The sequence below is a fragment of the Trachemys scripta genome, chromosome 1 (assembly GCF_013100865.1).
Source record: "Trachemys scripta elegans isolate TJP31775 chromosome 1, CAS_Tse_1.0, whole genome shotgun sequence".
In the NCBI taxonomy this organism is placed as follows: Eukaryota; Metazoa; Chordata; order Testudines; family Emydidae; genus Trachemys; species Trachemys scripta.
This window is the reverse complement of record NC_048298.1, coordinates 144,359,090-144,374,949: the sequence shown is the minus strand read 5'-3', so window position 1 is coordinate 144,374,949 and position 15,860 is coordinate 144,359,090. Positions and strand designations below refer to the sequence as shown.

General features: G+C 43.7%; 1 protein-coding gene across 1 annotated transcript in view; it reads right to left on the bottom strand.

The window, feature by feature from the left end:
- Nucleotides 1-2,000: 2,000 nt before the first annotated feature.
- LRRC58 (leucine rich repeat containing 58) overlaps nucleotides 2,001-15,860 on the bottom strand; it is a 36,689-nt gene continuing 22,829 nt past the window's right edge. Inside the window, exons 3-6 of the mRNA XM_034766959.1 lie at nucleotides 15,399-15,832; nucleotides 7,880-8,008; nucleotides 6,319-6,596; nucleotides 2,001-4,401 (exon numbers count right to left, since the gene is read on the bottom strand). Of these exons, the coding sequence (XP_034622850.1) occupies nucleotides 4,193-4,401; nucleotides 6,319-6,596; nucleotides 7,880-8,008; nucleotides 15,399-15,832 (1,050 nt within the window). The 3' untranslated portion in view covers nucleotides 2,001-4,192. The remainder of the gene's footprint in view (nucleotides 4,402-6,318; nucleotides 6,597-7,879; nucleotides 8,009-15,398; nucleotides 15,833-15,860) is intronic.

Below are 15,860 nucleotides of genomic sequence, written 5' to 3'. Positions count from 1 at the left end.
GGGAATCGAACCCCGGTTTCCCACCCAACCAGTGGGGATACTGCAGCTCTCAGTGATTTCAGCTCTCAGAGGGGGAATCTTGCTACTAGTGCAGGCTGATCTCTCTTCCACAGAAACACTGTCCCCCAGCAGATCTAAGTACTTAGACCTGATGATTATCAGTGATTTCAGCTCTAGTGATCACTTAACCAACCAAAAGGCTCTCTATGGAGCCTAATCAGCTCTGTCTTTAAACAGGAGAGAGGGGCAAGTCAAATAAGTGCCTGTGATTCTTATGCAGAGTCAACAAGCGAAACACTTGTGCCCCCACCTACTCACGCTCTCTCTTCACTGGGGTATGGCATCCAAACCTCCTGTTTAGAGAGTGCACTTGAGGATGACCAGTGCTTTATTTGTAAAGAAAGAGGTGCCAGGGCTCAAGCAAGTTTGTTTCTTTTGTAACTGATCTGATAAGCCCAGAGGGCCCAGAGCTATGAACCACCAAGGCTAGAGGTGGCAGGCCTCAGCCCTGGCAAGCCCTAGCACAAATTAAGCACTGACCGAGACCCCCCCTCCTTCAGGCAGGCTAAGTACAGTTCTGCTGTCCGTTATTCATACAATAGGGATGGTAACGTTTCATGACCCCCACATTTAATTAAGATTATGTTTAACAAAAAAAAGAACGTGAATGGTAAGTGTAGAAGTTTCTGGTGATCTAGGAATAACGTACAGATTATCAAGGGGTGCAAAATTTGGTTTAATATCGGATGGCGTATACTAAAGTGATTTGTAACCCAATACCAGCCAAAATTGTTCACTAGGGCAGCATAGCTCTGTCTGCTGGATACCTAGGGAGAGTAGGTATGTTCATATAGTCTGGTCCTGACACCTTTCCACCCACCTCTGGCTCATCACTAAGTGTCAGGGGAGAGTTCATTCAGACCTTGCTTATAAAGAATAATTTGAAATTAGGTAGGCAAATACAGCCAAAACAAATGCACTGATATAGTGAGAAATAACAGCTATGTGAAGAAGCTAGTCTTTGCTCATACTTTTCAAACCCATTATGCTTTCTCACGTACAAGTATTTTCTCATATACATAGGGCCCTACCAAATTCACAGCCATGAAATCTGGTCTCTGCCTGTGAAATCTAGTGTTTGGTGTGCTTTTATCTTATACTATACAGATTTCATATTTGTAAGAAATTGGGGGTCTTGACCCAAAAGGGAGTTGCAGGGGGGGTTGGGTCACAAGGTTATTTAGGAGGGTCACGGTATTGCCATCTTTACTCCTGCACTGCTCAGGGCTGGGCGACCGCAGAGCAGCTGCTGGTGGCCATGCGCCCAGCTCTGAAGGCAGCCCCCCACCAGCAGCAGTGCAGAAGTAAAGGTGGCAATACCATAGCATGCCACCTTTACTTCTGCGCTGCTGCTGGCGTTGGCGCTGCCTTCAGAGCTGGGCTCCCAGTCAGCAGCCACTGGTCTCCAGTGGCCCAGCTCCAAGGCAGTGCCACTGCCAGCAGCAGTGCAGAAGTAAAGGTGGCAACATCCCCAACGGTTATTTTCTGGTCCGGAAAGTTGATATTTAAATTGTCACCTTTTGATTTCAGCATTAGTGCCCCATTGAGATAAATGGGGCAGTTCACACCTCTTAGCACTATTGTTCTATTGTTTCAGGCTGCTGGCAGACTCAGGAACACTACCCACTCAGTTTACAATCAGGTTGTGTTTTCACATTTATCTGTAGAACCATTAAGTCAAGATTTTTTTAAAATCTAAGATTCTGCAGCAAAATTCTACAATGATTTTCATAAAATACACACAATCCTGCCTACAGTCTAATTTGACTTGACCCAAGGGGCAAGAGTGTTACTACTTCCCCCAGGAGACTGTTCTACTTTCTAATCCTATATAGAATGGGGAAAGAGAAAAATCTCTAATTTCTATGACTCTGGTGATGGAACCCTCCATTTCTCACCACACTAGAGTTGAGATATTACCAAATAATGGACAGAGACAGTTTTCAGAAATAACATTTTTTGCTTAGTGTTACAATCAGTTTACAGCTCATAATGAAATACTGTTAGAAATATTCTATATTCATACATTTCTAGCAAAATATACTTTTATAAACCATAAGGCACCTTTAAGACTTTGTAAAGCAACACACTGCTCATGATAAAATTCCACAAGAGGGCTAAATTAAAGCCCCTTAATCCTTTACTGTTCAATACAAGATCACCAATGCTCTCGTCAGAAAAACAAAACAATCAGAGAGGTTTCCAATATGGAGTTATTCCTGTATTAGAGTGCACCCTGAAGAAGTCTATTTGAAGTATCTTGAAACTATTCAAGCAGAAGGAAAAAAAAAATCTCCCTGGTGTGAATAAAATGCATTAAAAACAGTTCTTTGAACTGGGTAACAAAGATGCATTGTGGGGATTAAATTTCATTACTCAGTAGATTAAAACCTTTCCATTCATTACTGCCAACAGGAGTAAGGAACAAAAAGAGGCCAATTCCTCCCCATACAATTCAATCTAAGATTTTAAAAGCAGACAGTGAGCAGGACAGAAGTCCATGAGAAATTGAATTTGGCCACTGCAAAACTCATTCAGATATTCGTTATTGACTTCTGAAAGTCTAGCCTCTTACTGAACAGAGAGATACATAAAAGAATTGGCAACTGTATAAACTGCTTTGCATCAAGTAGATTTTTTTTTTTAAAAAACATGATCCCACTGTTCACATTAACTACCTGTACTCAGAAACTCACCATCAGCGCTCCTTGGCAAAGAGATGGAAGTACCTGTCAATTTCATGAACTCTTTAAAAGATATGTGTATTAAATATTTAGCTACAGAATTATATCTAACCTCTGCAGTTTTCCTTTAAATACAGTTTAAGGTGGGTGAATACATTATCTGAACAATGCAAAGGATTGCATGAACAAGAGTGAATGCAAAATTAATAAATATACAACAGCCTTCAACACCAACTTGTCTCCCACACAACATGCTCAAAGTAGCTTGCCTTCCACTTCCACCTACCAGCTTCTCTTTTCATACTGGGATGGGGGGTAAGGAAGAATAGTGCGCTGCAATGTTCCTTACTCTGTATTTCAGCTGAAGGAAAGTAGTAAGCTTTTTCAAGGCACAAGTTGCTGAAACCATGGAATAAGATTCTCACACAGATTTTGCTTAATGCCTAATGTAGGCAATGACAGCCTTAGTGCGTGGCCTCCAATATGCAAAGTTATACTGTAACAGGTGAAAAGAAGCTATCCTCAATAAGAGGACACAACACAAAGATAGAGTGAGAGGCACTATGGAATTTACACAAGTTTAGGTGCACATTTGCTCCACTGGGGCCAGATGAGTTTAAAGTACAGTGGAGGGCAATGCACTTGGTCCTTTAGACAGGGGCATATGGCTGTAGTGCTGTACTGGTGGCAAGGCTCAGTGAGATGCTTTGCATGTATTCTCAATCAACATGAGAGCACCGATGCACCAGTTGCAAGGAGGAGATAAGGATGAGTCAGAAGGAGACACTAACAGCAGCCTAGTATAAAAAGGGAGATAAATATCAAACCGGCTCAATTCTAGGGCTATAATAAACTAACATCTACAGTAGATGAAGACCCTAAGTCTGGAACAAAGGAAGACAGTACTCAGATCTTCAAAAAATCCATCCCCAACAAAAATAAATTTAATTTTTTGGGGGAGTATGTAAATATGTAAGCGCAAATCAAGGGAGAGAGCAGAGTGTTGAAACATGATACATGATAAACACAGCATACACCCAGAATAGCACAGTTACATTCTCGCTGATTTACCGTAGTGTAATATCCCAGAACAAGAACAGTCTTCTTTGCTTCATATGGTGCTAAGCCAATCACAGTAGCGAAGTGTCATGCTATCAAAAACCCCTTTAGACAGGTTTCCCAGACATGGCAGGTCTGCTCTCCCCGATCCCCTTTACACAGATCTTTATGGTAGTTTAGTGATAACTCTAGCCCCACAACATCCCTATGTAGGCAAGGCATTGAGTTAGTTCTTCTAAGCAGCATCATACCAAGCAATTCTAGATTTGCTCAGATGTGCTGCTGCTTACAGGACTGTTTCTAATGAGCTCCTCAGGAAAGAGCCTCCGGCTCTGCATTTCCACTATTGCTTTAGTGACATGTTTTTCCTTCTAGTCCACCACTCCCCTTTATCCAAGAAGAACTTTCTGCATCCTGTGTGCAGCAACAATGGCTTCATCCTCTGAGTCAGACTCGCTTTGGGAAGTGGAGCTCTGAGAGGCGGAGCTGCAGGGGGAGGAGCATTCTGGGGAGCACAGATAGTGCATCAGCGGCAGGCGGTACTTCCCACAGAAGTCTACAAACTTGATTTGTCGGACACAGCTGTCGAAGTAGACACCTGCAAGGGAAAGGAAAGCAAGGCAGTTTTTAGAAAAATGACTCAATGGTTTGCTGTGAAACCTGCATGCTCCACAGAAATGAGCAAGCCAGCCATGATTTCTAATGCACCTGCCTCATCTTAGAGATGAATTCAAACAGCAAATGTTAGGGAAATAAGAAATTTTTGGTGGGGAGGAGCGTATCTGTGTGCTGAAGTGGAAACTGAAAGGATCAGTTTATGTGCAGCTTCTAGTAACACATTTATCAGATTTTTTCAGAGAAAGTAGCAGTTTGCCAGGTACCTGCATCCCATGCATTTTATACAGTAGCCCCACTGCCTAATTTTGCCAACGATTTTCTCACCCTAGGATAATGTTTGCTAAGTAGTTGCTAAAGTGGCTGGAAGTGGGGCACCAAAAGTCAGGACATCTGTGTTCTATTCCCAGCTCTGCCACTGATTCATTGTGTGGCCTTGCAACTTAAATTCTTAGTTTTCCCACCTGTAAAATGGAGATAATAGTTAGCAGTTACCTCCCAGGGGTTTGAGAGAATTCATGTTTCTAAAGCACTTGATACATCCAGGTGAAAGAGTTATAGAGGGCAAAGTACTATTTGAAGAGAGAAACAATGGCCAATTCATTCCTCAGAAAGGAAATTTCTCTAAGAATTAAGAGGGAACGTCATGCTGGGGATTGTCAAACATGTCTTTAAATGTTAAATCCATTTACCCGCTGTATTTTCCAGTCTACCAGGCTCCTTCTAACAGTTATCAATAGTGTGTGTATATAAATAAAAGCTCTCTCCCTCATAACCTCATTTTCTCTTCTGCTTGAGTGAAGTTACCATGATGAACTTGGATGTTATTTTCCATGAGAACAGAACAGAACGATGCCATAACACACAGTTATGTTCTCCTACTGCAGGGAGATGGTTCTTATTCAGACGCAGGCATTTTCAGAAATGTTTTTAGAGGTGTTTGTGGGTTTTTGTTTTAACTGTAGCTGCCTTTGAGTTAACTATGCCTCTGCACATTTGTAGCAGCACACTGCTAGTTCACGATAAAGTGAAACCAATCCATCTATTTTCATTGTCCAAGCTGTGTGAAATGCAAGGAAACAAATTCCTCTCCCACTCAACGCAACCCAATATCTGGCCTCTCCATCCTCCATCCACTCCCTGTTTTGAAGCTATCATATTAAGTGGTAAGAAGCGAACAGAACCATGACCAAAGAAGTGGTAGTTAAGGAACAGACTAAGAAATAGACCATTTGAATTAGAATAAATCCCTTGCAAAAAAAAGCATTACTTGGAACTCCCCAGTCTTGTACAATGCCCGTGAAATCCCTTGCATACAGGTTGCATGTGACAGTTGTGCTGAACGCTATGGGATAGGTGCTTCAGGAATCCCAGAACATGATGGTACAGCCGCATAGTTCTAAAAGTGCATTTTGTGTACCAACTAAAACAGTTCTATCAAAAACAGTGCTCCTGTGCAGAGGTTGCAAACCAGTGCTAAGATTTTTAGCAATGACCCTGCAGGGACTTTCTTGCTTAGGGTAGAGACAGCCCAAGTTAAGGTCTGGTCTACACTGGGGAGGGGGCGGGGGAGGGGGGTTAGATCTAAGATACGAAACTACAACTACGAGAACAGCATAGCTGAAGTCGACGTATCTTAGATCGATTTACCTCGGGTCCTCAAGGCATGGGGTCTAGACAAGACGCGATAGATCGATTACTACCCACCAACCCTTAGATTCACTGACACAGTCCCTTGAGGAAGAGGATAAGACAACACACCTGGGGCTACTGAAATGCTCACAGCAGGAACTGACTGGTGTGACAACACATGCAATTAAGCTACTAAAAGGAGAGCTAGATTAGAAAGAAATAGATGAGCCGTCAGGTGAGAACAGGAAGCAGAGAGCAGCTAACTTACCTCCACACTTAGGATTGGGGCAGTTGCTGGCCAGGCTCAAATATCTGACAAGATTCCCTGGGAGATCACTGGGAGCATAGGGAATGTTGCGGGTTTTCATGGTGCGTCCAGCTAGTTCCAGGAGACTTGGGGGATTGTAAGTCAGATCACGGACAAAGCGAACAACCAGTGGGTTCCCTCGCAAACTCAGCTCTTCCAGGTGAACCAGGTTGAGGATCTCCCGGGGGAGGTATGTCAGCAGGTTGTTGTGAAGGCTAAGGGAACGTAGGGAATGCAACCTGAAAAATCAAGAGGAAGACAGTCAAGAGGAACAAGCATTACAAAGCACCACCCATTTACTACCTTTCTCACTAGCTTGTTTCCTTTGGCTTTTTCCTTTAAGCACAAAGCCATGCTAACAGAGTTCCTGGTCTAGCACACAGACTAGCCTATGCAGAACTTGGCTCAGCTCCTCAATGCATATTAAAGAAATAAGCAGGGTCTTAAATGTGTCTGCCAACCCACCCTAAAAAACTAGTATAGAACTAAATAGTGCTACACAAAAATAACGCTTTTTAGAGGGATGTTTCCTTGTACCAAGGGTATGTATTCAAAAGCCTCCACACAATGCTCTGAATAGGTCACCTGTTCTCACTCATGTATTAAAGATGAGCAGACTAGCAGTTAGCCAACTCTGGCAAACTCCATGCTTTCATTGTCTGCACCTGCATCACCGCATGCTCAGATCCTGTCAGAGCTCAAGAGCTAAGCAAGGTCAGACCAAGTGAGTGTGACTGGGAGACAAAACATGTTGAATTTTTGTATGTAGAGCTCTCCCATCTGTCAGCACCAAACCAATATTCCTCATACTGCATAAGGACATCGTACTGCCGGAAGAGTCATCTTTCAAATGAAACAAAACTAAGGTTATGAACACTTGACATCAGAGATCCCATGTCAAGAGTAGTAATGCTAAACACTGCTATCCTGATCAAATTCCAACTTGGAAACCCCCCTGCTTTTATCACCTTAGCTTGGAGTTTCAATTGCACAGGGTATTCTTTATTTTTTGTCTTGAACTACTATGTAGATTTTTTTCTATTTTGTAGTAGATAAAACAATCTTACATTCAGAGGTGTGTTGTGAGCCTTAGTGAACATTTAAAACATGATGATTTCCTTGAATGAGATGCTATAAAAGAGTATCATGCAAATAAGACCAGGAAAAGATTTTGGATACAAGGGAAAGGAGGCTGAGCACAATATGATGAAAAACGTATAGCGTAGCATTTATTTTTGCTATTGGCATTTCAACTTCACATTTCCTGTGTCTGTGCTTAGATGCTATGGTGATGGCTCCTATAACAAATCCTAAAATGGACATTCACTTTCACAATATTTTGAATTTACAAGTCCTCCTTGCATTGCCTGGTGCTGAGAATCTCCCCCCTGCAGACCTAACCTGTGATTAAGAACTAAAGACCAACCAGATCTTCCCAGGTACTGTCATCCATACTTGCAGAATAAAGAGGTTTGAGCATTGGCTGGTGGCTGAAGACAGCAAATTAGTTGGATATACTCACTGTGCCAGCTGAGGAGGAATACTCTGGATCTTGTTGTCAGACAGCACTAGGTAACTTAGAGAAGGCAGGTTTGCTAACTCAGGTGGGATAGAAGTAATGAAATTCCCTCCAAGGTACAAAAACTCTAAACTGAAAGAGAAGACTGCATTACTTCATTAATCTTATTTCTGCAGTTTCACTTAGCGCTGGGTCTCATTTAGTTTACGAGAGATTTACAGCTTGCACTGCAGATAAAACAATTTTTGTAAGACATACCATATGAAGAGAAAGTTGACATATTATCAATGACCATAATAAAATGATAGTGGAACAGCTCTGCTATGTTAATGTTGAGTGTCACTTTCAGCTTAGTAGTTGACTCTCTAAGTGCACCAAAATCCATATGGCAGCTTAGATGGTGTTGAAATCTGTTGTGTGGAATAGGATTAGCATCCAAATTTGGGGTCATTTGACCGAGAGGTTCCTGAGCTACATCTCAAAAATAATCAGCTATTTACAAAATCACTTGGATCTTCTAATTTTTTTCCCATGTACACCTTGGGCTCAAATTATTGCTCAACCCTCCCCACACTGATCTCAGCTACAGCATGGGATTCACCACCCTTTTAGAGATACGCTGAAAAAGTTATTAAGAACATAAGAATGGCCATGCTGGGTCAGACCAAAGATCCATCTAGCCCAGTATCCTGTCTTCCGACAATGGCCAATGCCAGGTGAGCCAGAGGGAATGAACAGAACAGGTAATCATCCAGTGATCCATCCCGTCGTCCATTCCCAGTTTCTGGCAAACAGAGGCTAGGAACACCATCCCTGCCCATCCTGGCTAATAGCCCATTGATGGACCTATCCTCCATGAACTTATCTAGTTCTTTTTTTAACCCTGTTATAGTCTTGGCCTTCACAACATCCTCTGGCAAAGAGTTTCACAGGTTAACTGCACATTGTGTGAAGAACTATTTCCTTTTGTTTGTTTTAAACTTGCTGCCTATTAATTTCATTTGGTGACCCCTAGTTCTTGTTATGAGAACTAGAGGTCTTAAAGGTTTATTAAGAATGAAGTTTGTAACACCAGGTCAGCACAAGCTGAACTGATGAACCTAACGGAATGAAATGAGCATATGCAGCAAGAGTATGGCTCTGTTGAAAAGCCAGATGGTTTCCAGTCTGTTGTCCTAGTAACTGGATAGCTCAAGGTTATATGCTGTGGTCATTGAACCTGACCTGAGCTTAGATAAGTGTAACTATATTTACATGTATGGTGCGATATTCGCGTATAGCTGTGTTAAGACCCTTCTTGGGGTGTCAGAGTATATGCTTTATTTTACCACTCAGGGCTTTTGCATTTAGAAATGGAATAGAGGGATGCTCAGCTGAGCTCAGTAATGATGTATTTACTCAGAGAAATAAGGACTACTTCTGACATAGCACTTTCACAGTTAGATCGAAAGTGCTTTAAAAAGGAAGTTAGTCTCATTATCCCCTTTTTGATGGGTTAACTAAAGCATAGATAGGTGACATGATTTGCCCAAGGTCATCCTAGAGACCAGTGGCTGAGCCAGGAACAGAATTTAGAGCTCTCAAGTCCCTAGCCACTGTTCCACTAGGCCACAATGCTTCCCACCTCAATGAACTAAGATTCCAAGGGTTTGTCCACATGTGTTAGAATATGGCCTGGAGGAATCATGATAACGGATGCCACATAAAACATTCAGTAGAGACAGACCGATTTATGTTAAACACAACAATTCCTTTCTCTGCTGAGTACTAACTCATGTTTAGCATCCTGTTAATTACTATGATACCTCAGGGCCATGCTCTAACATTTAGTTTCCCAGCCTAGAAGCGCTCCAACATTTGGATCTATCTTTCTTTACAACTAATGATGCCCCACTGCCCAAAGATGCTGGCTAGCATAAAACTTAACAGCTGGCAGTAGAGAGATCCGCCCAGAACTCTAAATTTAGATACGAGATCAAAATTTCCCTAAACAAACTTTAATAAGAAGTTTCCCCATCTGGTCTGCAAGTGGAGTGAGGAAGTAAAAGTTTAATCAAACAATACACTTATGCCCACCACGTTCTATGATTTGCCATTTCTACAGAGAACAACACAGCTGCTGCTGAGACGCAACAAATTTAAGATCAGTCTCCTGAAACTATTGGTAAAATGTTTGAAGAAAGGAATTCTAGTGGGTTGCCTCTAATATCATATCTTTACCACAGCTCCAGTTACAAGTCTATCCACACACACAGCACCTGGCTTTTTTTTTTTTTTTTTTTTTTTTTTTTAAGTGTACATTTGGTATTAAATATGTAAAAGAGCACATACTTTGGCACTCATTGCATCAAAGGGTATGCACACAGTTCTCTAACATCACAGAAGACTCTATAGCAGAGCTAAATGAATAATTGATTTTTCAGTTTGGCAGCCAAACTGAAAAATCCAGACAAATTTCACTGTTCTTTTCCTCACAGGTCATTTTAAAATGTGTCAGTTGTTTCTGATATGTATTGCCCAATTTTTCTGTTTAACTTCTTTCCATAAACCATTATATGGGAGTAAAATAAAAGAAACATGCTCTCTTGCTGCTAGTGATTCATGGTTCTTTATATTGCTAATTTGATGCGCCCTGGAGGAGCCATTATTTGCAAACCTGCATGTGTAATATAACTTAGCAGTGCCTCTATTCTAGTGGAGGCAGAGATAATATTTGGGGCTTGTATACACGTGAAAATTCATCTGGAATAAGGTAGGATAAGAATTTAGAGTGCATTAAATATTTCTGAAAAATTACATATATGGATGCTCTTATTCCACAATAGAAGTGTCTTATTCCAAATTAGCTTAAACCACTTTGGAATGGTTTAAGCTAATTCAAAATAAGGCAATTTTATTCTGGAATAAGAGTACCCACATATGCAGTTACTCCAAAATAGCTATTCCTGACTAACTGCCTTTGTATAGTAACCCTTAGTGTGAGGCAGTTCTACTGTGGTTCTGATATATACACCTGCAGTCGGAGTAAGATTCTTCACAGATGGGTTTCAAAAGAATGGGGCTCAATCTTTGTAATGCTACTCAGACTTGCCTCAAAGTCATTACATAAAAGGATCTCAGTGGAAACTGTTAACAGCTTAAGTAAGCATAGCAGTTGGCATCTTGATTTTTGCTGTTGGGAACTTGAGTATTCTATACTTGCAGTTGCACGAGTCTTTGGGTGGTTTAATTCCTCTTCAGTGGAGTTACTCCAGATCTACATCAGTGCAAATGAAAGGGGAATCATCATGTTTCAAACCAACTGGATATCAAGAACACTTAAATTAAACTGGTTCTCATCCACTTTCTTAACTTCACTCTTTTCATGCAGCAGTTATTGTTGTCTTTCATACTCCTGATTAACACCCAACTGTTGAAAGCAGTGAGAGAGTGCGAAAGGCTCGAATGTTGCTGGGTTCTACAGAGCAGGCTGCTGAGTAGAGCTGGGTGAATTTTTTTTCAGCAAATAGTAACATCACCAAAATTATTCACCAATTCACATCAGAGTGGTTTCAACTGAAAAAAACCTTTTTTTTGTAAATGCTGAAATTTTGTTTTGACATTGGGTTTAGAAATGAAATGTCACTTTGTTTGACCCAAAGAGCGTTTTTGTTTTGCTTCTCATTTTAGCAAGAAAAAAACAAAATAATTCAGTGTTTGATTTGAAATGAAACAAAAAAGGTTGTCTGCTTATTTCTCTCTCAGCACTACTGATGTCAAGTCTTGCTTTTGTTGTTTTTGACAGAGGACTTACAGTGGATTGGGAACATTTTCATAACTCAATTGAGCAAGTCACGGTGCAGAAACTTAAAACTTTGCGCAGGCTGCCCACACAGTACATTAGTGTACATAAGTGCACATCCCTCAGCCCGCGCCGCTTCCCGCAGCCATTGGCCTGGAGCAGTGAACCGCAGCCAGAGGGAGCCACGATCGGCCGAACCTGCAGATGTGGCAGGTAAACAAACCGGCCCAGCCCACCAGGGTGCTTACCCTGGCGAGCTGCGTGCCAAAGGTTGCAGATCCCTGTACTAATCCATACCTGTGTGTCACACACTAACTGGCCAGTAGGGACCTTGCTGGCATGCACTAGACGTTTACTTTCTTGGTATCTGTGGTATGCCCTTATTAGTTCTTCAAAGACTCTCTGAGAACATACTTTATTTCTAATGTAAACAGTCAGAAATGCTTTTGGGGGGGTGCATACCATCATTCAGGTTCTCTTTAGACATTGAAGTAGCAAGAGAGGGCACATGCCTGATTACTTTTAACTTTACAGATAGCTTGGGAAGCTGAGGGTATATTTATTCGGCTTGTTCTACACTAGAAAAAGTAACCTTCTGCTATATTGTGACCAATAGGCAGTTTTTCTAAGGCAAAAAAACCACTCAGGTATCTGTTGACAGTGAAACTACAGCTACAGAACAGTAATTTCACTTATTGGTACACGGACCAGCACTGGCATTTCGAACTGGCGCCTGATATTCTAGGCTTCTAGTGAGCTTCTGTGCTGGGCCCCACTGTATCACCACTAACAAAGCATAAGCTACTCTTGACTGTTAAACTAAAATCTGCAGCAACCCAAGCTCCATTGCACAGTGTAGGCACAACTGAGATTGTAGTCTGAAACAAGCACAGGAGCTTGAATAGGTTGGGAACAGGCACCTAGTCATCTCAATGGCCAAATTATACAGCAGTTCACCAAATGAAAATTAGGGGTCAGTATACAGAGGACTAGAGACATGGGGGAGAATTTAGGCCTTGTCAATGTAAGAAAGTTGTACCAATTTAACCTAAGGGCACGTCTTCACTAGCAACATTAAAGTGCTGCCGTGGCAGCGCTTTAACGTGCCTGTGTAGTCACGGCCCTCCCAGAGCTATAAAAAACCCCACCTCCACTAGGGCAATGGCTCCCAGCGCCGGTACACCGTCTACACTGGCACTTCATAGTGCCGAAACAGCATGTGTGTGTGTGTGTGTGTGTGTGTGTGTGTTTTCACACTCCTGAGCGAGAAATTTGCAGCGCTGTAAAGTGCCAGTGTAGACAAGCCCTAAATTAGTACAGAAATCAATTTAATTAAATCAGTGCAACTCCCTTGTGTGGTTGTTTGGTTTAAGAGTGCCTTAAAGAATTTATTTATACAAAATCAGTATAAGGCACTCTTAAAATCAAAATACCACACAAGGAGTTGCACTGATTTAGTTAAATCAGTTTCTGTACCAATTTAGACAGACAAGACCTACAGGTGATTTGACACTTCTCTCCCCACTCTCCCACACATACACTCTTCTCAGACATCTGGGTTCTTGTTTTTGCATAGGAGGTCATTGCTCAGGTGTACATAGGTTCAAACTCTGAAGCACATTGAAGACTCCAGTAAGAGGACACAGGGTTTCCACATGATTCACCATACTTACATCACATCTTCCTGAACCTTGCCCAGGGACATGAGCAGCCTACCCAGCATAAGGTAGTAAACAGCTCAAGTTTCTGACAGAAGATCTAGATCCCTCTGAGTAGCTTAGCCAAGAGCAGAGCTCAGAAATTCTTTCCCTTATACCAAGCTATGCTTAACGTCTGCTTCTCTTCTTGGGAGGTTAGTGGATGTTGCAAAAAATAAACACTCACTTCCCTGATGCGGATGGATGACTTGAGGATTGCCAGTTCTGTTCATTTCCTCTGAAGCACCTGGCATTGCCCACTGTCGGAAGACAGGATACTGGGCTAGAGGGACCATTGACCTGACCCAGTACGGCCGTTCTTACGTTCTTTGGCTGCACATATGAAACTATTATTATAGCCTAAAGTCAGACAAGATGGGAGGAAAGGAGAAGAAAAAAAATTTGCTACTTAAAGTTCTATATTAAAGTGAAAATGTGGTATGTTAGTGAGGGAAACATTGCATGTCAGATGGATATTCCCACACCATTCTCCAACTCTATTTTCAATGGGATTACCTCTTTTCCCCAAATAAAAAACGTAATCATTACACAATCACTGACTATTTTCTCAGTCCAAGAAACAGCACTAGACTGGCTAAATCATCAGAGGTTGGATTAAAACTGGAAAAATAACCTGAAGTATTAAGTGGAAACCCATAACGTTTAACATCCAAGACTGGACAACTGTACCATGTAACCCGATACAGCACCAAAAAACACTCACGTGATTTTGTCTACCTAGTTAGAATACACTATAGAAGAGAAAGAAGTGCATTTTAAAATTGAGTTAGCTACCTCAAACTGTCTCTCAGGCTAGGTCTACACTACGGGGGGAGTGGAGGGGGCGGGGGAGGGTGTCGACTTAAGATACACAACTTCAGCTACGTGAATAGCGTAGCTGAAGTTGCATATTTTAGGTCAACTTACCTGGCTGTGGGGACGGTGGCGAGTTGACCACTGCCGTGCCACCGTAGACTCCGCTTCCGCCTCTTGCTGCGGTGGATTTCTGGAGTCAACGGCAGAGCGATCAGGGATCGATTTTATCGCATCTTCACTAGACTAGATTGATTGCTACCCGCCGATCTGGCGGGTAGTGAAGACGTGCCCCTAGATTCAGCATTTACCAGATAACAGGGGTGTAGGAGTGTTAAATTGTCTGATGCAATTAGATTACGTTACCAGTGTTTCAAATGGGGTGGGGCAATCATTTAAAACCACATCTTTTCCATAGCCTAGACATACTCTCAGGACACAACTTCACTGGAAAAAAATAGTTGTGTTCTTAAATTACCTAACACGAGGTAAAATCCAAATAAAGCCAGTAAGGCTGTTTGTCGCTATCACATAAGGTAGAGACTCTGGGGCACACAGGGGTTTACCCTGACCCTGCTAACTCGTATGAAAACCACAAACAGCCTTGCCTTCACAACAGGATTCAGAGGAGTAGCCATGTTAGTCTGTATCAACAAAAACAAGGAGGAATCCTTGTGGCACCTTACAGACTAACAAATTTATTTGGGCATAAGCTACAGCCCACTTCATCAGATGCATGGAGTGAAAATACAGTAGGCAGGTATAAATATACAGCCCACAAAAAGATGGGAGTTGCCTTAGCAAGTGGGTGTCCGTGCTAACGAGGCCAATTCAATCAAGGTGGACATGGCCTATTCCCAACAGTTGACAGGCCCCATGGCACACCTTGGCCAGGCTGACGTGTTAAGGGCAACCCATGCTGCCACCAGGGGAGTTCAAAAAAGGCGCTAAGGCAGGGCAGCTCACGCTTTTTAGGGGCACCTTCTGCCCGAGCCTCGCCACATCCTCAGGGGCAGCAGCTCGCAGGGGCAGCGTGGCACAGGGACCGGCGCAGGAGGGGAACCAGCGCACCTGGGTTCTCCTCCCTGTGCTTGAGATTCCCCAGCCGAAACGGGGCCGGGGATCCTCGCTGCCCCTCGGGGGGCTGCCTGGCACAGCCAAAGCGGCCCGGGGCTCTCAGGGGGCCCCGCCTCGCTGGCAGCGCCCCCAGCCCCCGTGGCCCGGCTCTCACCTGTTGAGGGCCTGGATCTCGGGCGGGATGCTGTGCAGCCGGTTGCCGCCCAGGCTGAGGCTCTGCAGCCCCCGCAGGCCCAGCAGCGCGGCGGGCAGCTCGGCGAAGCGGTTGCCGCTGAGGTTGAGGACGCGCAGGGAGCGGGCGAGCGGGGCCTGCCCCAGCCCCTTGGGCAGCGCGCCGGGCCCGCCCAGCCGGTTGTTCTTGGCCAGCAGGGTGCGGAGCCGCGGCAGCTCCAGCAGCTCGGCCCCCAGCGCCGCCAGCCCGGTGCCGCTCACGTCCAGCACCTCCAGCGCCGGGAACCAGCGCGCCAGCCCCGGGGGCAGCGGGCCCGACAGCCGCCGCGACAGCACCAGGCGCCGCGTCTCGCCGCTGCGCCGCGCCTCCAGCTCGGCCGCCACCGCGCCCGCCTCACCCGCCCCGCGGCGCGGCAGCTCCAGCAGCCCCGCGCCGCCGCCGCCC